General features: G+C 44.3%; 2 protein-coding genes across 4 annotated transcripts in view; one reads left to right on the top strand and one right to left on the bottom strand.

The window, feature by feature from the left end:
- The first annotated feature begins 16,209 nt into the window (after positions 1-16,209).
- On the top strand, positions 16,210-21,894 carry SOD1 (superoxide dismutase 1). Of its 3 annotated transcripts, none has more exons than XM_080919276.1 (5): positions 16,210-16,472; positions 18,310-18,406; positions 19,900-19,969; positions 20,631-20,748; positions 21,699-21,894. In XM_080919276.1, the coding sequence occupies exons 1-5, from the start codon at positions 16,368-16,370 to the stop codon at positions 21,804-21,806; spliced, it is 498 nt and encodes a 165-aa protein (XP_080775402.1). In that variant the 5' UTR covers positions 16,210-16,367; the 3' UTR covers positions 21,807-21,894. The 3 variants fall into 3 exon arrangements, with proteins under 3 accessions (XP_080775402.1, XP_080775403.1, XP_080775401.1); XM_080919277.1 differs by having other exon boundaries at positions 16,239-16,444; positions 18,315-18,406; XM_080919275.1 differs by lacking the exon at positions 16,210-16,472 and adding an exon at positions 16,732-16,922.
- The window catches only part of SCAF4 (SR-related CTD associated factor 4), a 56,180-nt gene continuing 54,510 nt past the window's right edge, over positions 21,022-22,691 (bottom strand). Inside the window, exon 21 of the mRNA XM_080919274.1 lies at positions 21,022-21,276. Coding sequence (XP_080775400.1) covers positions 21,224-21,276 — 53 coding nt within the window. The 3' untranslated portion in view covers positions 21,022-21,223. The remainder of the gene's footprint in view (positions 21,277-22,691) is intronic.

The raw sequence follows: 22,691 nt of genomic DNA, 5'->3' as shown, positions 1-22,691 counted from the left end.
AGAAAGAAAGAAAGAAAGAAAGAAAGAAAGAAAGAAAGAAAGATCCACATAGCTGGGGATGGGGGCGTGGCCAGGAGTGCATTCTCCAGTCTAGTTCTTTCTATCTACTGGATTTTAAATTATGTGAATAACCATAAGTAAAACAGCATTCCATTTGTTCACTTAAAACTTAGCTATATGGACATTAATTTTATATTTCAAAGCCACAATAAAAAGTTATTATATTCTTTATTGTAATATTTACATTGAAAGAAATATAAGAAATCACCTAGTCTGACAGACAAGATTGTGGGTCCCCAACTATGCCCACACCTTATTTCGAAGTCCCTGCAGTTTGTTAGGGTGTGTGCAGAGAAGTTAGAGTTGAAGGTAGCTGCTAATCAGATGGCTTTACTCATTGTCCCTGGGGCATTCACATGGACCCAGTGTCACCCATGTGTAACAAGGGTTCATAAAGTATGAGAGGTGGTGCTAGGAGGCAGCTCCATCTATAACGTGCCTGCCTCACAACCGAGGGTCTGGCTGACACCAAGCACCCATGTGAAAATGACAGACGAGGTGGGTGGTGCGCCCTTGCTATCCCACCTAGAAGATCCCTGTGGTTCTCTGGCCAGCCGGTCTAGACTAGTTGGTAAGCTCCAAGTGAATAAAAAACTGTCTCAAAGGAGGCAGATGGCATTTCTAAAACACCACCCAGGGTCTCTACACTTGAGTGCATGAATCTATGTGTATAGGTGGTGTGCAGGGGTGGGGGGTGGGGGAGTGGGGTGTGTGCACACATGCAACAGTGCTTCGGTAGTGTCTTAGTCAGGGTTTCTATTCCTGCACAAACATCATGACCAAGAAGCAAGTTAGGGAGGAAAGGGTTTATTCAACTTACACTTCCACATTGCTGTTCATCACCAAAGGAAGTCAGGACTGGAACTCAAGCAGGTCAGGAAGCAGGAGCGGATGCAGAGGCCATGGAGGGATGTCACTTACTGACTTGCTTCCCCTGCCTTGCTCAGCCTGCTTTCTTATAGAACCCAGGTCTACCAGCCCAGGGATGGCACCACCCACAATAGGCTGGGCCCTCCCCCTTGATCACTAGTTGAGAAAATGCCTTACAGCTGGATTTCATGGAGGCATTTCCCCAACTGAGGCTACTTTCTCTGTGATAACTCCAGCTTGTGTCAAGTTGACACAAAAGCAGGCAGTACAGGTGGAGCTCAGAGAAAAGTTTGGGGGCATCAGTTCACTCCTACCACAAGGGTTCCAGGGCAAACTCAGGTCTTTAGATTTAATGGGAAGTACCTTTACCTACTGAGCCATCTCACCTGCATGGTCATTTCTCAGGTCTAGAAAACTCAAGCATCAAGTTGCTCTCTTAAAGAGAAAGAGAAAAACAAAACACCTGAAACCCCAAACCACAGTGGAGCATTAGGAAGTGGAGAGGTGAGCCGCTGCTCTCAGCTCCTGGTCAGTCACGGCGCTTTCCCTTTTGTTCTGAAGGTGCGCACAAAGCATTCTAAGATCAACAACATTCCCTCAAACATTTGTTACATTTAAGACGCCTGGCACACTTAAAATATGCTCCACTCTTTAAGAAAGCTTGTTTACAACATTTCTGGGACATCTCTTGCTTTCAGAAATAAACAAGGCAGTACTTTAGGCTCAGCCCACAGCCAACTCATTAAGAACCACTTTCTCACCTGACCAAACTGGTCAGACTAGTCTCCTGCAGTAAAACTGAACAACTCTCACTTTAGACTCATTCTGAGACTTTATTCCATCAAAAATTTAAAAAAAGAAAGGAACTCCCCAAAAGACAAAGCCGCCAATCACTCTGGTCCATGAAAAGTTAATGCAAATGTCAAAGGACCGTGGTAACTGTCAAGAGTTAAGACAAATCATGCTCATGATTGGTGTGACTCAAGGTGGGGGACCCTATGCTGTACAATCCAGCAGAAGAGTAACCATGGAAGAAACTGGGAAGGCAAAGAGAATGCCAACCAGGAGGTATGGAAAGATACATTATTGTGATTAATATGAGAACATTGACATTCTCACACTAACAATATGGCTTCTGGTTCAATCAAGACCCACGAGAGTCTTTTTATTTTTTTTTAAGATTTTATTTATTTATTCTGTATATGATGAGTACGCTGGAGCTGTCTTCAGACACACTAGAAGAGGGCATCAGATCCCACTGGAAATGGTTGCTGGGAATTGAACTCAGGACCTCTGGAAGAGCAGTCAGTGCTCTTAACCACTGAGCCATCTCTCCAGTGCCCCTACCCTCCACGGGAGTCTTATGAAGTCTATTTGATTTAGTCAGACTAACGATATAAAGTAAAAGTAATTGCAGGGCAATATTGGTGCACATCTTTAATCCCAGCAGTTAGGGAGGCAGAGACAGATGGATCTCTGTAAGTTTGAGGCCAGCCTGGTCTACAGAGGAAGTTCCAGGACAGCCAGGGCTACACTAAAATCCTGTCTTGAAAAACTAACCAATCAACTAACCAAACAACTAACCGACCAAACAAACAAACAAGTAAGAACAATGCTATCAGTTTATTTTAGATGGAAACAAACCTCATTGTGGACTTTAAGAACACAGGCCTTGACTTCAAGAAACCTGGATCAGGCCTAGTCACTGCCATTTCTAGGTAGTGATTCTTTTCAAGAGTCTGTCATTTTAAATCCCCAGTTTTAAAATGGGTCCAAGACATCTGTCTAACCTACACATGTAAAAACAACATGAGGAGGGTGAAGACAGCTCACAGGCTGAGAGTCAAGGAAGAGCCAGGGATGTGAAGGGGAGGGTAGCCGAAAGGAGACACTGGGATGGTTACCTGCACAGTGGGAAACACGTCTTCTCTGGCAAAGCAAACAAGAGACCTGTTTCCCAAACAAGCTGTGTCTTCTTCAAGTCCATGCATCAAGTCAGCAGCTTATTCCGGAAACCATCCTTCTATCTGCTGACCAGTTAGACATTGGCTGTCTTAGTCTACCACACACATCTGTGATTTCTGATCCTCTCTTCATCTAGTTAAAACACTCAAGAACAGGCAAGCCACAACAGTCTCCCTCTTACTTTATTTGCCAACTGAGAGGCAAGTGAAGAAACCTTATCTCAAAGTGGCTCCACTGATCCGAAGTCTGTTATCTCCTGAATGCATCCACGGAAGGGCAGGCTTCACCTTAGCTAATTAATGGGCTGGAAACGCAGTGTCTTCCAGCTGTAACATGCTTGGCTCATTTTACTGAAGTTAATTTCTATCATGTCTACAAGAAGGTTGCCCCGGGGCACAAGGAGAAGGCAGTCTAGCTCTTCATTTAAGAGAAAGAACATTTCCTGGAAGCCTCATCTTCATTTAAGAGAAAGAACATTTCCTGGAAGCCTCAAAGCAGTTCTCCTTCTGTCTTGGGGACCAGAATTAGGTGGCTCTCAGTTCTCAGCTACGTTCCTTACTGGTGATCAGAATGGGATGAGCTTTGGTGGGTTTAGATGCACAAGATCTTCAGTCACAGAAGGAGGGCAGACAACAGAACAAAACCTGCCAGTGTGGGATAATTGGAAGAGAGATGCCAGACAGGTGGGCAACAGTGCCGGCCGGATGGGAAGACCCTTAATACTTCAAGTGTCTGAGGGAAATGTGCTTCAGGTGAAAGGGCAGGCCCACCATGGGCTTTTTAGAGACACTGAAAACCCAACTATATCCAAAATGAAACTCTTTCTTTCCTCAAACTTGTTTCCCTACACCTCCTCACCCACATTCATTACTAACAACCCCTTCCACTTTGCCAACAATCTGGAGTCACCACAGACGCCTTTCTTCTTGAACCCTACAGCCTCATCACCAGTTTATCCTGTTCGTGTTGCCTTTAACTGCACCTAGATTACACCCCAAGGGACTGTGTGTCAAGATTCGGAGAAGATGGCTGGCCTTCCCTGCACAGTATAAAACCAGCCATGTTCTGGTACCAGAGAGGTGGAGAGTATCTGGAAGCAGCTTCACAGCATGGGATTAGCTTTCCTCATGATGGGCAGTGGAAAGACATGAACTTCACTCAGCTCTGTGGATGGGTGGACCGAGAAACCAGACAGATGTGGATGAACCAGACAGATGTGGATAGCACAGATACTCCATGAGGCTGCGGCTGGCATTCTGGTGTCTGGACATATGAGAATATCTGCCATGGCTATGTCCATAAGAATACAGGCTAATTTCCAATAGAGATAGTGGGGCTTATATCAGAAGAACACAGCTGGCTTTCCTCTGTTTTCTGGTTGCGTGGGGGTCTCTAGGCAATAGGTTGAAAGCTCCAAGTGACAATGAGAATGATGTTCTGAAAATATTAAACCATTGTATTCTTTTAAACATCATATTCTCTGGTACCTTTCTACTCCCAAGTTTAATTTGTGTTCCATAAAAGGAGTACTCACCTCCAATCAATCAATCAGTCAATCAATCAATCAATCAACCAATCAACCAACCAATCAATCAATAAAAGAGGTAAGTACATCAAATGCCAAACATGATTTACTTAGGTCTTTGCATGAGGTAACCAGACAGCTTGCTTCAACCGAGATGGAGCCATCCACACTTGAGGTGAACATGTATTATCATCATCAGCGACTCATTTGACTCCAAAGTTCCAGTTTGGACAATAACTTGTAGAATTACCCTACCTAAGTATTAGTTACTTCTTTGTTGCTTTGATAGATAAAATGCCATCATCAAAGCAACTCATATAAAAAGGAGTCTATTTTGGCTTATGGCTCTAGAGGGTAAGAGTCCATCATGGTAAGGTAGAGGAGCTCAAAGGGAAAAACAACAGTGGATGTAGGGCAAGACCAAATCATCTCAAGACCCTCCCCAGTGATACCTGTTTTCTAGCAATGCTGCATTGCCCAAACAGTACCCCAAATGGGAACCAAGTACTCAAATATCCATGCCTATGAGGGACATTCTAATTCAATTCACCATATTCTATCTTTTTCTTTTAATTAAAAAAAATTAAACAGGAATGCTTAGTGTTTGTTTTATTTATTATTTTAACTTTTTATTCTTTGTGAATTTCACATCATGCACCCCAATCCCAGTCACTCCCCCACGCCTCATGCCTGCCTTTTGCCTACTGTCTCTCGTTGTGAAAGCTGTAGTGTACTGCAGTGTGTCCCAGTCTCCTCTTTTGTCCTCCGGCTTCTGCTACTCTGTCAGTACTGGATCCTCACTGGGACTCATCTGAGACACCTGTTGTTGCCTGTGTCATGGAGATGCTATAGTGTCAGATCTGTAGACCTCTAGTAGTTCATGGTTGGGGTAGATGTTTTATTGACCAAAGATTTTCTAAATTTATTTGGAATCCAAAATCCAGAGTTAGTTTTCTTAAAAGGACCATGGAGTTTTACAGTGAGGCAGTGAAAGCTTGAAATGCATGAAACTCTGAGCTCCCTCTTAGCAATGAAAGGGGGAAAAAGGAAAGGAGAGAGGAAATGGATCTTACTACAAACCAGGGGTATCAGGTAGTAAGGATGAAAAACATTACACAATAAAAAAGAAGGCAGGCAGTAAAGTGATAGCTCTGTAAGAGGGACACACAGCAGCTCCTGGAAACTTGTTAGAAATGCAGTCTAGTGTCTTACCTCCAACCTCCTGTCTGACACTCTACAGACTACTGAGTGGTCGCCTGTGCATCCCAAAGCAGGCAAACAAAAAGAGAACAGTAGAGGAAGCCTGTAGTCTTCCCTACACTCTCCTGATAGAGTTTTCGGAGCAAGAGATTCAACAGAAGATCTTGAGAACTTCAGGGCACTAATGGTGTGTTAACAGTAGAGGTGGGAAAGAAGCAAAGATTTGGGAACAGCTCCATATGGAAACATTTCAACATCCTAACTGGTACTCAGTGTCTTAGAGTTTTACTGCTGTGAACAGACACCATGACCAAGGCAAGTCTTATAAAGACAACATTAAATTGGGGCTGGATTACAGGTTCAGAGGATCAGTTCATCATCATCAAGATATCATTATCATGGCAGTATCCAGGCAGGCATGCTGCAGGAGGAGCTGAGAGAGTTCCATATCTTCACCTGAAGGCTGCTAGCAGAATATTGGTTTCCAGTCAGCTAGGATGAAGCTCTTAAAGCCCACAGTGACACACCTACTCCAACAGGGACACACTAATAGTGCCACTTCCTGGGCCAGCATATACAAACCATCACACTTGGTGACATGGCCAGTGGGTGTGGAAGAAAGATGTGAAGACAGGGAAGTCTGAAGGACATTGCCTGGCCTGGGCCTACCACCCTGACATGTTTGAAGGCCCCTGTGAGGACATGAAGATGCTTTGTTAAATGGTTGAAGGCTGTGGGTAGAGCAAAGAGGAGGAACCTGGTGGTGGGAGGCAAACCGTCAGAACCTCAGGCAACAGAAGGCCAGTCCCACTGGGCCAGCTGGCTGTGACAGAACCACATACCTAGGACATGGCTCCCTCTGGGGCCTGACCTCTGACAGCAGTGGGAAAGGAAAGGAGGAAGCAGCAGGTAGCTGGGCACAGAACTGTCCACAACTTGAAGACAGCAGTTGAGAGAAAGGCTCTGACAGTAACAGTAATGGAGGTCTGACTACACATGGAACTCCTACTGCCATCCAAGTCTCTCCTCATACTGCTCTGGGTTACAATACATACTAACACCTTCCTGAGGACCGCTAGTTAGTCTGGGTCTTGGAAACCCTAAAAAGCCAGGCTTAGCCAGTGATTGGCCACTTAAACCAATAATAGCAAAATTAAAAAATAAAGTCAGCAACATAACTGGTCATAGTAGCATACACCTTTTTGTTATTTTGTCTTTTTTTTTTTTTTTTCAGAGCTGAGGACCGAACCCAGGGCCGAGCGCTTGCTAGGCAAGCGCTCTACCACTGAGCTAAATCCCCAACCCCAGTAGCATACACCTTTAACCCCAATACTCAGAAATCAGAGGCAGGTGGATCTTTGTGAGTCCAGCCTGGTCTACAGGATGAGTTCCAGGATAGCCAGAATGATGTAGAGAGAGATCTGTCTCAACAAACAAACAACTCATTCAAGACAAAGGAAAGAAAAGTGTTTGAGGTCCTTGCTGTTGTCTGTTTCCACCTGCCTCCAGGCACTGGGAGATTTTTGCCAGGACAAGACACACTAGGAGGATCTGTTGAAGGGGCAGGTCAGGCGTTGCCTGGGGTTTGGGAAGGGAGAATGGATTAAGCATAAAAAACTTGCTGAGATGGTAAACAGGGTTGTGTTTTGTTTTTTCAAGACAGGGTTCTGTGTATCCCTGGCTGTCCTGGAACTCACTCTGTAGGCCAGGCTGGCCTCAAACTCATAGAGTTTGGAATGCAAACTCTCAAGAGCTAGAATTAAAGGCATGCACTGGCACTGCCCTGCTGAGCTAGTGAACATGCTTTAAGAGTACCACTTTAAGAAGACAACCATTTGAATTTACTCAACAACAACAAAACCAAAACCCTACACTTCCAACAGTGAGTTTTATGATAGGTAAATTATATGTTAACAGAACTTCTAAAACATGAATTCCTCTGGGAGAACTTCACACTTCACATACATGTACATATCTGTGTGATTATATATGTGTGTATGTATTTCTGTGTGTGTGTGTGTGTGTGTGTGTGTGTGAGAGAGAGAGAGAGAGAGAGAGAGAGAGAGAGAGAGAGAGAGAGAGAGAGAGCCCACACATAAACTCAACAATCTCCTTCTCTGTGAGCATCCCTGCTAAGGTTCCTTTAGGACATGTCCTCTAAGATTATTAAAAAGTTGCTTGTTGAATATGATGGAAATCTGGCTGCACTTGCTCAGACATGTAGGTTTGCTTTTCTTTTGGAACCGTGTCATAAAAACTATCTGTGTTAGGGACTGAATTCAGAAATTCTCTCTTGCTAATCAGACACTCCACCTGGAGCCTCACCAGACAGTGGTACTGGTGTCACCCTGGGAGAGAGGACCTGACTACATTGGTCACCCTTATTTACAGTTTTGCTTCCTAAGGTTCCAGTTACTCTTGGTCAAGTGAAGCCTGCAATGCTAAATGGAAAATTCCAGCAATAACTGTTCTTAAGTGTTAAAGTACATGCCTCATTCTGCCACACAAGAGCATGAATCACCCTCGTGCCCAGCCCATGCGTGTGGAAGCTGTAGTATTAGTCACTTAGTAGCTGTCACTGCTAACAGATTCCCCGTGGAGGTCTGCCAGTGACTGTTTTCAGTCAACTATCGAACTGTCAGGAGAGAAAAGCTGGAGATCTGCATGTGCCAAAGAGAAGGTACAAAGCATGTTGGGCTGTGGCTCCAGTAGAGCCAAGGATGGGCACGGTCAGGGTTTGAGCCCAAACACTGGAGGGAAAAAGTAGACAGAAGTCTCAAAGTGATTCTTAGCCAAAAAGAAGAAAGTGCAAGACATTCTGGAAAAAGGAGAGACCTTATTCACATATCATTTATTATAATTGAATTTTTAATTTATGCTCAATAACTGTGGCTCTTTCTGTGCCTAACTTATAAATTAAATCTTATGTATAGAAAAAAATCAGCATAGGGGTTTACCTGTAACCTCAACTATCTGTCCACTGAGGAGCCAGGAGTGTAGCCTTACTGGGTAAGAGAGAATCACTGTACTTGAAAAAGCATGTGGTCTGATTAACCTCGGTTAACATAATGATACCAAACAGAATACATCTGTATTAGCTACTTCTCTGTTGGTGTGACAGAATTCCATGACCAAAGGCAACTTAAGAAGAGACTGTCTTGCTCATGGTTCTAGAGGGATAAGAGTCCTGATGATGGGGAGGCTTGACAGCAAACAGCAGGCATGACAGCAGGCGTACAGAGGGCACCAACTAGAAGCAGGGCAAGCTATAGCATCTCAAAGCCCACCCTGAGATATAATTCCACAGGGCTTCACCAAAATCTAAATCTCCCCAAACAGAACCACCAAAAACGGGAATGAAGATTTAAATACCTGATTCTACTATGGTGCATTTCTCTTTCAAAAACTTCAGTTCCTTTTTTATACCCTTTGTCTCAACCTGACCAACAGTTTCGAGACACTTTGTAAAACCATCAGTGGTGAGACTTTGGAAGCTTTAATCCCAGCAGGTACGCTGTTATCAGTCTTGTCTTAATGACAGCTCTGTTAGACTGCAAGTCCAAGATGTGCCCTTTAGCACACATCCCTCCCTGACATACCAGGGACTCAACATACTTGGCAGCCACTGTTCTGTTCTTTCTCTTCTTGTCTGACTATTTGTTGGTTAATATTTTGTTTTATTTAGTTCTTCTTGAGGCAGAGTCTTACTCAGTGGAACTCAGAATCCTCCTGCCTCAACCTCTTGAGTGCTAGGATTACAAATGTGCACCACCCATTACAGACTTTATTTTTAGACTGCACATGTGACTAAGAGCACAAAGACCTTTTTTGCTTTTGTTGTTGGCCATTTTCACTTAGCACAGTGTCCTGTAGGCTGACTGCACTGTCTAGTACTGTAGTATTTTCCCTCCTAGGACTGACCAGAATTCTAGGTGAGGAGGTAGGGACAGCGAGATCTCTACCAGAATGTCTTTATCCCTTCAACCAAGCCTCCTGGACAAGAAGGTGTCTCAGTATCTTGTGCTATTGTGTATCAAACCCAGGCGCACAGATACCTCCCTGAGAAACTAAGTTAAAGTCCATAAGAACAAACCAGCAGAGGGATCACTGGGCCATATGGTAAAACTGCAAAGCTTTTAAAAAACATTTGTAAATTTTTTTTTAACATTTGTGTCTTGCTTTATGAACATGTCAGATCCCCTGGAACTGAAATTACAGACAGTTGTGAGTTGCCATGTGGGTGCTGGGACTTGAATCCAGCTCCTTTAGAAGAGCAGCCAGTGCTCTTAACCATTGAGTCATCTTTCCAGCCACCAACACCGGAAAGTTTTAACACTGTTTTCTGTAAGCATTCCCACCAACAGTGAAGGAAAGGCCTCCTTTCCTACAGCCCCAACAACTCCTAATGGGTGGCCCTGTCAGAACAACCATCCTAACAGTTGGGAAGGAATCGCTTATTGTGGAATGATTTATATTCCCTGGTGATTAGTGATTATTTAACTTTTGTTTATACAAGCTTTCTGTGTTCTTTTTTAAAAACGTGTGTCGAGAGGTTAGAGGACAACTTACATTTCACCGTATGAGGTCAGGGACTGAACTCCGGTCCTCTGGCCTCACTACAAGCACTTTACCCACTGAGCTCTCACTGGCCCTCCGCCTGTACTCTGATGTACATTAAAGTTTGTGAATCACTGCTCTAGAGAGAACACAAACTATTTTACAAAGTAACACAATGGACACTCAGTTGGCTCCTAATACTGATATAGCAGACCATGAAGCAAACCATGACCCCTAAAGGGGATGGCAGACACGGTATGCCTATGTAGACCAGATGTACATAACCTGAGGCTCAGACAAGTGTCCAAATGGACTTTTCTAGCATGAAGAGTTTATGTATGTTTCACACCAGAATGTATATTCTAAATTAAAACCTGGGTTGCTCATACTCCCCACAGAACAGCACGTCTCCCTCGCCCTGTGTATCCACGGGTTGTTACAGTGAGCTCCAGTTTCATTATCTGTGCTTTTCTCCAGTAACGGTCAGGCCCTAACTTATCATGTTTCCCCAAAGGCTTCTCTGCCTCCAGCCTCACCCCATCTCCTGTCTACACATGCAGATATGGAGTAAGCAGCCTCACAGGAAATCATAGTCTTGCTGCCTCTGCTACACTGCACACCATGCCTTACCTCTCAGGAAGACACCGCCTCTGAGCACTGCTGAATCTGTGTTATGCTTGCTTAATCATATAAGGGCTTTCTTTTCATGTGTGAGGAACAACACCTGCTGACTGGAGTTCCAGCCCCACAGCCCATGTAAAGGTAAAAGAGAACTGACTCTGCAAAGCTGTTCTGTGCCTTTCAAATGCAAGATGTGGCATGTGCGCGTCCTGACATGCATCCCACACACACAAAGGGCCAGAGTGGTGGCCCATTTGCAGTGATAATGCTTGGTAACTTCCTTTTGTTGTTTGGGCTTCCATTGCTAGCTTCTTATCTATCTTAATGTAATGTGTATTTATAATACAAATACACATCCAAGTTTTAATTTAGTGAGGCCTAAGTTCCTACCGTGATTCTTCTGTGCAGCCAGGCTGATACCTGGCTCCACCCAGGTGCCTTTGACTACCAGCTTGAGTGAAGAAGATGCAGGGGCTCCGGTTAATCCAAAACCAAGCTGGAACTTCTGAACAAAGAGCTTATGATAGGTTTCACTGCCAGGATGCCTAACTATACCTCTAAATCTCAATTCATTGTAAACTGTTTACTCCTGCATAGCAACGTGAATTCTTTTTGTCGTGTTTCTGTCCCGTCCCATCTCTCCTCATCTGTCTCCCTGCCCCAACCCCCTCATTGCTAACTTTCAAAAAATGTCTGATACTTTTAGCCTCTCTGGTTTAATCTTAGCACTTATGTTTATTTTTATTGGTTTAGGGCTTGTTTTTGTTTTTCGGGGTGGGAGTGGGGCTAAAGATAAGGTTTCTTTGTGTAGCCTTGGCTGTTCTGGAATTCACTCTGTAGACCAAAATGACATCCAACTCAGAGATCCTCCTGACTCTGTCTCCCCAGTACTGGAATTAAAGGCATGTGCCACCACTGCCCAGATGTTTAAGTTTTTCTTCTTTTTGTTTTTAAAAAAAACAATTAGGGGGCTGGAGAGGTGGTTCAGAGATTAAGAGGTCCTGAGTTCAATTCCCAGCAACCACATGGTGGCTCACAACCATCTGCAATGGGATCTAATGCCCTCTTCTGGTGTGTCTGAAGACAGCTACAGTGCATGTATACATAAAATAAATACGTTAAAAAACGTTTATTTACATTTAAATGTATGCAGGTAGGCCTAATGCCACTTTTGACTGTCTAATTTGTGCTTTAGTTCTGAGTGTATTTGTCCCTTAGCTTTAGAAGATTGTAGTAAGAATGTCTTGTGTAAGTATGGATACGTCACCTGTCAATAAAAAACCTACACCCTACAGGAAAAGTCAGACTAGAAGGTGGGGCATCTGCTAGGCAGAAAGGATTCTGGGCTAGAGTCAGGTGTGGTGAGGTTCATCCCAGACACAGAGGAAGATGGCTGCATGTAACAAAGGACCAGGTAAACACCCACGTAACAGAACACAGAACAGAATAAAGGATTATTAAGTTGTGCAATAACTGGGGAACATGCTTAGCTATATGGCCTAGGTATTTGCAAATATATTTGAGTTTGAGTTTCAGAGTCATTTTTTCTGAGAGCCCGAGGCCAGGAGGAAAAACAGAAATCTCTTTACAATAGAAGATAACAATATCCATGTACGTTTCATCTTCGGAGTTTTGATATTGTCCTCCAGTTCATATGAAGGAACGTCGTTACCAAGGGCATTGGGGCAAAGGCCTTCGTGACAGTCCTGTGGCTGTGATCTGCAGATTACACAAAATCTACCAATGACTGAGAATGCTGCTGAGACAGAAAGGGATTGAGTCGCAGGAGGCAACTTCAGAGAAGGGGAAAGGTGAAGCAAAAGGGGACGTGGAAGAACTGTCCCCACGAAAGGAGGAAAAACTGGAAGTGCAGGCTGAGTTCCTGGTCTACCTCTCCCACCCCTTACTCAGCAGAGATCCCCCAGTGCAGCTCAGGGCACACGGAAGCCTGCTGAGTCTAGGCAGGGGTCGGCCTGTAATCCAATGTCCTGGAGCCTCACAGACTATGGGCTGCTCAGTTCCAGGCTCGACTGGGTAAAGCAGTAAGAAGTGAGAACAGAGCGAAGGATGTGTGGCTCATGGCACGCCTAGTCCTATGTCCAATGACCACAACCACCTCGCCATCATCCTGAGCGAACAGTGTCTCTAGACGCACCACCCCTGCTCTGACAGTCAGACTCAAGCCACAGTCCAGCATGCAACAGTGTGGGAGCCTAAACTGTTCTAGGGTTCTGTTGATGTCTGAAGATGGTGACTCTCGGTCTGGAACAAGGGTAAGCATTTCATGCTATGTCCCATCTCCTTCCCAACCCCAGCTCAAAGTAACTGGGCTCTGATAGACCTGGATAGCTCTAAGCCACAGGACTTTGGAATATCAGAGTTGGGATAAATTGTCTGACATACTACGTTACACATTTAGATGACGTAAGCCCATCCTAGCATCCTGCTTTAACAAACACACTTTTACAAGTCACCAAAGGGCAAGTTCAAAACTGGAATTCTTGGACTTTGAGTAGAGCTTGCTGCCTGCTCGTGGCTTTTTTGTCACACTGAGAGGCCTATGGCCAGCCCAGATGTGTACCTTTAGTGACACTCTCTGTTTTTGTCTGTTTAGGCCCTGGAAACCATCCAGGGCAACAATTTTGTCATTTACTTAGTGTTCTAGGACAGGAGTTCTCAGCCTGGGGTTACAGATCAGTGGTAGAACCCATGGCTACTTTGACACAAGGACCCAGGTCTAACCCCTACACACCCAGCTCTGATAAAGAAGACTTGGTAATGTCTGGTGACTTTTTTTTTTTTAAAGATTTATTTATTTATATATAAATATGCTGCAGCTGTCTTCAGACACACCAGAAGAGGGCGTCAGATCTCATCACAGATGGTTGTGAGCCACCATGTGGTTGCTGGCATTTGAACTCAGGACCTCTGGAAGAATAGCCAGTGCTCTTAACCACTGAGCCATCTCTCCAGCCCTGGAGACATTTTTAGTGGTCACAAAATGGGACAACTTACTTGAAGCAGAGGGAAGGATGCTTCTTGTTTGTAGTGAGAAGCAAGCAGTGATGTTACTAATCGTCCTATCATGTACTGGACAGCTTCCACAGATTATCTAGCTAAAAATGTCTTCAGCACAAAGGTGTTATAACACAAACACTATTAAATATCTAACCATGAAGATTCTAAGATCCTGTTTTAGGAGGAGAATGAGGTTCTAGGTGGATGTACCTTTTTGGGCTTCACATGGCTGACACTACTTAAGGGTACAGGTCTGCTGGGGACCCCATTGTGCAGGGCCTGGGAACACTGCTTGACTCCTCTAATCCTGTGGAATGGGAAGCCCTTGCCTGGCTTTCCAGCATCCAAACAAGATACTATCAAAGTTCAGTTTGAGTATTTCAGGAGTGGTAATCATTGTTTGAGGGAGGCCCTTTGTACCCATGGTCTGCTTTCTCGGCAGGTTTACAATGAACTGAAACCCAACTCTCTAACTTCCTGGAACCCAAAGAAAGTCTGGCTTTGGACAAAGGCCCTTTGGCTGGGATTTGTGCTTATGTAACTCTTCAGCATGTATGCAAGTTATCTGGAGAGAGCTAGTGAGAATAACAATCACAACCCCGGGCACACATACCATCCTTGTACCTTACACAGACTTATTAAACGCTTTAATAAAGTTTTAAACGTGACCAGTAAGGGGCAGGGCGTGTATCTGAAGGATGACAAGACATGCCTGGAGTGCCTCAAGAGAAAAATGTGAACTGCGTACCTCTCACACAGGACGCACCAGGGCCTGCTGTGGGCCTGTTTCCTTCCGTAGGACGTGAGTAGTAGCCATGACTTCTACTCCCAGACCCTCACAAGATCGGACCAACTGACATTTACCTGTGGTAGGAGGGAAAGCTCATGAGGGCCTACCCTCTCTGAAGGCATGAAGTGGCTGGCACCGCTGGGAGACGAGGCTCTTCTGTGCTGAAGTGTCTGGGTCCACCCATGCTCCTGCAAGTAAGCCAGATAAACTTGCTCATTCACCATACTGGATTTGGGCAGAATCATCATTTCTTCAGTTTGTTAAGTACCTTTACCATCTGTGGTAAATAGAAATAAGACTCTCTAGGACAATCGCAGAGCAGAGCGCAGGGGTTCTACATAAATAAGAGTATTCCAATGTGGCCAAATTAGCATCTCCTTTTCTCTGGCCTAGAGTTAGGTTTCGGTATCTTGCCATCCTCAGAACTAACTCCTGCCTCCTGAGTGAAGCAGAACATGTGGTGTGTGCATGGGCTCTTAGGAGACCACAGAGATTTCAACCTTAAGAGGACACAACTTTCTTCTTAGTTAAGAATTCTCTCTCTTGATAGCAGTTTTTTTTTTTTTTTTTTGGCTCCAGGGACTCCCCATAGATCTTTCTAGACATTTCTGAGAACTCAAGTCAATTTAAGTTGATGCTCTCCATCACACACACACTTTTTGTAGTGTGTACCCTTGGCTCATTCCTCACCATTATAGAAAATATTTTCCTTGGAACACCATGTCTCACCCGTTGCATGGAGGTGCATCACAGATGACTCCATCAGGCATCTTGTTCTCCAGTGCATGGCTTAGAGCCAGAGTAATGCACTGCATGTCTGAGAACCACCTCAAACAGGCAAGAGAACACAGGATTTTACTAAGCAAGTAACACCAGCTGGGGATGGTGGGGCAGACTAGCAATCCTAGTTATTGGGGATGCTGAGGCAGGAGGATCTCAAATTTAACTTTAGTCCCTTTCTCAAAAATTAAAAAAGAAAGCCTCTAACCCCAGCAACTGAGAGGCAGAGGCAGGGAGATATGAGTTCAAGGTCATCCTGGTCTACCTAGTGAGTTCCACGATAGATATACGAAAAGGTATACAGAGTGTGATATTTTTAAAAGGGTGTGTGTGTGGTGGGGAGCACTTGTCTGTCATGCAGGGCTGGGGAGGGGGTGGGGGAAGGGGGTCTAATCACCAGTACTAGTAACAAAAACAGTACAAGTAATAAGTAACGTGGTATGTGCCCAGGAATTAGAAAACTGCGGACAAACAGGGGTGTGTCTGGAGATAGAACATGGGCTTTACACATTTCAGACACCACGAGAAAACAGCTGGAAATTACACCGAGGATCCATCTTGGCGCATCCCAACTTTCACACAGCAGCGGCGGAGAGCTGTCCCAAGTCAGTCACCATCCGCGTTTCTAGACAGCGCAGCTTCAGAACTTCCAGGAGCGCACGCAGGCCTCGCTGAGGTTCTCGGTTTCCTCGGCGACTCCGCCGACGTCACAGTTAGAAGACAAAAGCGACTTTCCCGGCTCCGTCTCCTCTCTGGAACTTTCTTAGTCCGCACGCTCCCGGAGCTCCACAAAGGGCGGGCGGAGGCCGCGGGTAGCGATTGGTTCCCTGCCAAGGTGGGCGTGGCCAGGCTCGGGCATATAAAAGCTCCGCGGCGCGAGGGCCTCGGTTTGCGCCGTCGTTTCCTGCAGCGACTTGTGTCCTCGTCTTCGTTTCTTGCTCTCCCAGGTTCCCGAGGCCGCCGCGCATCTCCCGGGGAAACATGGCGATGAAGGCCGTGTGCGTGCTGAAGGGCGACGGTCCGGTGCACGGTACCATCCACTTCGAGCAGAAGGCAAGGCCTCGGGGCGCTTGGGCGCAGGCCGCGGTGAGGCCGCGCACCTGTGCGGGAGCACGCCACGCCCCCGCCAGGCCTGAGCCCGCTAAGTGCTGAGTCACCGCGGCCTCGGGCAGGGGCCGGGCGCAGGACGGGGAGGCCGGGGCGCCGCGGGGCCTTCCGGGCGGGTCCCTCTCGGCGCCCCCGAGCGGCAGGGCCCGCCCGAGAGAGCCGGCTTGGCATCCGCTATCCCTCTGGGGCTGCTGCTTTTCCGGTGTCCCTGTCCCACGGGCTGCGTTTGTTGTAAGAGCATTTGAACCTGGTGGGTGGTGCCAAACCGGACTGACGCAGCAGACCGCGTTTGTGGCGTTTTAAAGCAAAGTCCTGGGCTGTTCCATGCTGGGTCAGGGTCGTGCCGAAAGAGCTGGCCTCGGACAGTCGTCCGTGGCTTTGCGCCCAAGAGCTCCAGAAAGAGACCCGACTGGGGGTCTTTCTGCGACAGTGAGTTTCTGAGCACATTGTGAAAAGTATACAGAAATATTTTCGAAAATACTGTCATTCTGCAAAAACACATGCGTCACAGGGAAGCTATTTGTGGTAAGATTGTGCCCAGAGCCTTAGGGAGGCTACCATTGTACTTAGCTTAATCCCGAGAGAATATTTGATAAATGAGCGTTGTGTGCTCTCTAAAGTGGTTTACATAGGTGTGAGTACACAGACATCATAGTGAATCCAAGTGTTTGCTTTGTGAGGAGGAGAACGGGATACTCAGTTTTTCGCAACTAGTCTCAGTCTCAGCAGTTTCTTGGCATTTACATGTGTTTTGTTTTCCTGTGTAAGATTTTTTTGTTTTTGTGTTTTTCTCCTTCCCACATAATTCACTGTGAGACAGGGCTTCTTTCTCCACTGTGAGAAAGGCGAAGACTAGCAGGGTCTTCCCGTGTCTGGGTTTCTGTCATCTTCCGCCTTACCAGAGCAGCTTGCAGAATTCTTCAGTGACATTGCAAACTACATACGGCTGGTGCCCTTTGTACCAGTAAAACGATAGTTAAGCGTTCCAGATTGGCAGCTAACTACTTGGCTATCAAAGCTGTTTGATTTATTAACCTGTTGTCACCTTTTCAAAATCAGATTTTTCTACCCAAGGTTCATATCCCCTTACTTTGTTGAAAAAGTTGGAGATTTAAAAACAAATTAAAAAGCAAGGTCTCAGTATGAGTGACCTTGCTTGTTACAGTTGGCTGCTTGCATTTTCTCCCTCTTGCTACAGTTTCTGGAACAATACTAATTTGAATTTTGGAAGCTCTTTTTTGTTAAGTGGCAAATTGTCTAGATTTGGATGCCTAATGAGGTTTTTTTTGTTTTTTTGTTTTTGTTTGTTTTTTGTTTTTTGTTTTTTTTTTTTTTTTAAGTAGCTCTGGTTGGACCCAACTGGATCCCCACAGGTAGTAGGACAGTTATTTTCTGGCTACTGGATAAAAATATGGGAATTGATAAACATCACTGAATGTGGAGAGCAAGGGTTCTGGGACAGCCAGTGTTCTCTGTAAGGGTCAAGCCTGACACAGTGCAGTATCCCCTAGGCCTGACATTAGGTTTTCCCCCCACTAGGTGCTTTTTAAATGCTGTCGAGTCTGGGTGCCTGCACGCATGGCATCTGGCAGCGTTAGGAGAAAATTGATAGGGAGAGGCCTAGAGCTGAGCAACTAGTCAGTCGTCCTGTAGGAAATAGGTATTCCTGAATTTGGACATAGGCCTGGTTTGTTGTTGTTTTGCTTTTTGATTCATGTGCCTTTTACTGTGAATGGTAAAGGTGTAAACCATTCTGCCTTGGTTCAGAAATATTTACACTCAAACTTGATATCTTTTTTTTTTTTTTTTTTTTAAGGCAAGTGGTGAACCAGTTGTGGTGTCAGGACAAATTATGGGGTTAACGGAAGGCCAGCATGGGTTCCACGTGCACCAGTATGGAGATAATACACACGGTAGGTCTTAGGCTGGCTAGTGCCTGGCTGACCATGAGGTACATCGGACTGACAGGACCCAGTTACTAACCATTTAAAACCGTCAGTTTTTTTCTTTTAGATTAAGTTAAAATAACCACTTGGAAAATAGCTACAAAAGTATTTTAGTTAATGTCAAGTATTTCTTGATTCATTAAGTGTGGGAAGGTAAAGGTTATTTTTAATTGATTATAGCTTGACTTTAAAATACAAAAACAAATTAAGCATCTTGCTTCTTTTGGGTAATCCTTTGAGGTGTTTAGAGCAGGGTGGGGGGGTGGGGGGGTGCTTTATGCACAGTATCTAAGGACAGCCATGCCTCGGCACAAGAGAGAGGCATAGTGAGACAGAAGTGACAAAAACTGAAGAGTCAATATAAATGCTTAGAGTAAAACTTAGTTTCTCTATTTGGGTTTAGAATCAAGTCAGCAAAAAGTAGTGGCTTAAATTGCATTTAGTGAACTTTTGGAGTAATGATCTGAATTTGTTTACAATCTTTTAAGAGCCTCATTTATGTTGCTAGAGCCTTTTCTTCCTTTCCCCTCCCTTCTTCCCTGCTTTCCTCCCCTTTCCACATAGGTCTGGAATTTGTGCTGGAGCTTAGACCATTTAGTCCTATGTATGCTGGATTAAAGGCATGCACCATCAGCCTGTGTGTAATGTGGGATAATTTGGTCTACAGTTACTTAGGTTTAGGTTTGACCCATCTTGATAATTACTAAAGTTCTTTCAAGTTTCTTTGCCTCTAGCATGGTAGCTTTGATTTGTCAAGTTCCTTCTAGAATCCTGTCCTGTACCTATTCCCTTAGTCTGGGTAGAATTTGTAAACAATGGGCAATCCTACTTAGGAAAGGACTCCCTGCATTGCTGAGATGTTCCTTGTGAACGACACCCCCTAGCCCACAAGAGCACCTGTGATGCTTGTTACATCCAGGAGTTGAGGACAGCAGCCTTGGTCCATGGGAATAGTCTATCTAACAACAGTCTGCCTACCCCAAGTAAAAGCCAGATGGGTGAGCTGTTTGGTCACATACGGTCTTGAAATATAAGTGTTTTTATCCTGAAGGTATGCTCCCTTCTCAAAAGCCAGTGGAACTTTAACTTTGGAGGTGCCATTGAAGATCACATCTGTTCCACTTACAAGAAAGGAACCAAGAGCCAGGCATGCTGTGACACTACCGTGGTCCTAGCCCTTGGAAGGCTAATGTGGGATGGTCATAAGTTGCACATATCCTGGGCTGTAGTAGTGAGACCCTGTCTCAAAACTCAAAAACAGGAAAATGTGGGAATCTAGAGGAAAAGGGTAGCTTGAGAATGTAAGGCTGACAGTCAGCTCTTTATACCAGGGTGCTGCTTCCTGTTACCGCTCCAGCACATGCCAGGTAATGTTTGCTGTGTTGGAAGTTGAAAGAATGCCTGTGTTGTTACATATAGGGGTTTACTTCATAAGCTGACTGCTGGTTTCTGGTAAATAGGCTGTACCAGTGCAGGACCTCATTTTAACCCTCACTCTAAGAAACATGGCGGTCCATTGGATGAAGAGAGGTAAGCAGCATGTTCTGTATGCATGGTGGAGACACTTGTGCGAGAACTATTGTCTCCCCACCTCTTCCTTTGTATTTGCTTCCATTCACCCAACTCCCACATCCCCAGGTGCTAGAATAGTTTATATTGGGTGAAGGAGCTGACAAATGTGGACTCTGAAAGTGATTGGTTTTGTAGCATTTATTGAAGATGAACTAAAATACAGTGTCAGAAGGAACCGATACAGAGAATACCGTGGATAACAGCACTATCAGTCACCAGCAAAGTAAATCATTGGTAATACAATACTAATGCAGAGAATTAAAACTAGGTGAGACTCCATTTGTATGTGAACCTTAGGAAAGTCCTAAATTGAAAGAAGGGCTAGCTTGTCTTTAGAATGGAGGCCTGGGAGCAAACCTTTGCTAACTCAGGAGCTGACATCAGAGCGTGACTCTTCTCAGAGCACTACCTTTAAACTGTGTGTCAAGGTATCCTAGCTACCTGTATTGAAATTTGTGTTTCCAGACCTTTGTCTGGAAAAGCCATATTTGATAATGTATGTGCACTATTTAATCCACTCATACATATTTGACTTAGTCAGATGTTAATTTAGCTACTGAACTGTATTGATGTGAAGTAGACATCATTGCTCATCCACCTGATGTTGTCTTAATGTTAGGCATGTTGGAGACCTAGGCAATGTGATTGCTGGAAAGGACGGTGTGGCCAATGTGTCCATTGAAGATCGTGTGATCTCACTGTCAGGAGAACATTCCATCATTGGCCGTACAATGGTGGTAAGTTTCACATAAGACTATATATAGGACTTCTAACCGTTATATACCTTTCCATGACTTCATGGTGGTCAAACTAGTTTCTAAAGAATCACATAAATTGTTAAGAGTTCAGAATAGGAATAAAGTTATTTTATTGGATGTGATAGTGAAGAATTAATTTGCCCAGGTCAGTTAAGAACACCATTCTGCTGAAATGTGGTAGAAAGCAGGTTACATTTAATCAGATTGGATCTGAGTTGAAGATACAATAGTCTTTAGTTTAAAACAGCCAGATTTTCTTGCCATGATTGCCCCCCCCTTACAGTTAAACATTTCGTTGAGTCTACAATCTGCGATGGATGTCAGTATTCAAGTCTGTAGTTATCTCTTGGTTACCATTTGGGGCCGTCTTCCCAAGTTACCCTCGGGAGATGAATCTGGTTCATGCAGAACACCAAGTAGTAAAGGCTCTTGCCCACCTCGGGCAGCTAACTTTTCAGTAGGCACTTCCTTTCAGTTGACCCTTTATCCTTAGAATTTTCTTCAGCCCTATTGGTGAAGCAGAACAGTCATTCATAAATGTTCTAAAAATAAAAATTTAAATCTATTCGCTAAGTAAAGATATTTAGAATTGCCTCTTATGTGTTGGCCTATAGTTCATTCAAAATGAGATTTTGACAAAGAAATTTGTAAGAATGACTACTATATAGTGGGATGTGAGGGTGAGGGGCTAAGATTGGCATGTGCCTGGTAGTTACTTGGGTCCTTAATATTTCATCTAGAAATAGCCACTAGCAAAGGAAAACTTAGTAGTCTGCTCTTAACTGCTAGCATAAAAAGTAGCTTATTAATTTACTAACAGATCTGGACATTTGCTAATGTAAGTGGTCCTTCTAAGTCTGTAGTATTGGTAGGAAGAAGTCCTAATTACTTGATCACCCAAACCTAAATGTTCTTCATTCTTTTCAAAGGTCCACGAGAAACAAGATGACTTGGGCAAAGGTGGAAATGAAGAAAGTACAAAGACTGGAAATGCTGGAAGCCGCTTAGCTTGTGGTGTGATTGGGATTGCCCAGTAAACATTCCCTATGTGATCTGAGTCTCCAACTCATCTACTATCCCGCTAAACTGTAGAAAAACCCCATTAAACTGTAATCTTAACAGTTGTGACTGTGTGACTCCTTTGACTGCGCTAAGGACTTACAGTGAGAAGTGACTGGTGACACTTGGAGGATGTGTGTCATTTACTGAATGTGTATTTTTAGCCTATTAATGTATATAAAAATTTTCTAAGTTAGCTCTGCACATTGAGCATCAACGACAGACTCAATGATGCTAACTCTCATAGTATTTATTTCATTTAGAAAGGATTCTATGTGATACCAATAAAATGATGGGTGGTAGCCCAAACCAAATTTGATCTTAGAAACATTTCTGCCCTTTGTTACCATAGGAGAAATTACTGAAAGCTCTCTTCAAGAGCACTTAACCTTATTTTAAAACTGTATTAGAGTTAGATGCCATGATTTAAGGAAAAGCCCTTTAGTAAACATATCAAACTCATAAAAGGCAAATATGTAGCCTCAGCTAGATAGTTTAATACCTCCTCTACCTGCCAAGTGAAGTTGGTACCACCTGCTTTTTTAAGGTTGGCACTCAGGAAAAATGTAATAGCATTGGGAGAGGATATCAGATTCGCTTGGAGGTTCTGGCTAAATCAATTTTTACAGCCCCAGTTAATGAAATTGAGTGCCTTAATACATACCCAAGAAAGAGTGCCTTTTAAAGGAAATATTAACCTAACAGGCTTGTGAGTATCTGGAACAGTTCAAATTGCATGTAAGCGATAGTCCTCATTGATAATTTTTGAAATACAAGCCACTGAAGAGCGCTAAATTGGAAAAGAACACAATTTGGTCTTTCCAAGCTTAAACATTTTAAGTTTAAATTTCCAATGTAAGATT

This window comes from Micromys minutus, assembly GCF_963924665.1.
Source record: "Micromys minutus genome assembly, chromosome: 7".
Taxonomy (NCBI): Eukaryota; Metazoa; Chordata; class Mammalia; order Rodentia; family Muridae; genus Micromys; species Micromys minutus.
Note: the sequence above shows the minus strand (reverse complement) of the source record. Positions and strands in the feature narration are given on the sequence as shown.

Coding starts and splice junctions, on each gene's coding strand:
- SOD1 (XM_080919276.1), top strand. CDS start 16,368: ATGGCGATGAAGGCCGTGTGCGTGCTGAAGGGCGACGGTCCGGTGCAC. Junction 16,473..18,309: donor GCGCTTGGGCGCAGGCCGCG/GTGAGGCCGCGC, acceptor TTTTTTTTTAAG/GCAAGTGGTGAACCAGTTGT. Junction 19,970..20,630: donor GGTCCATTGGATGAAGAGAG/GTAAGCAGCATG, acceptor TCTTAATGTTAG/GCATGTTGGAGACCTAGGCA.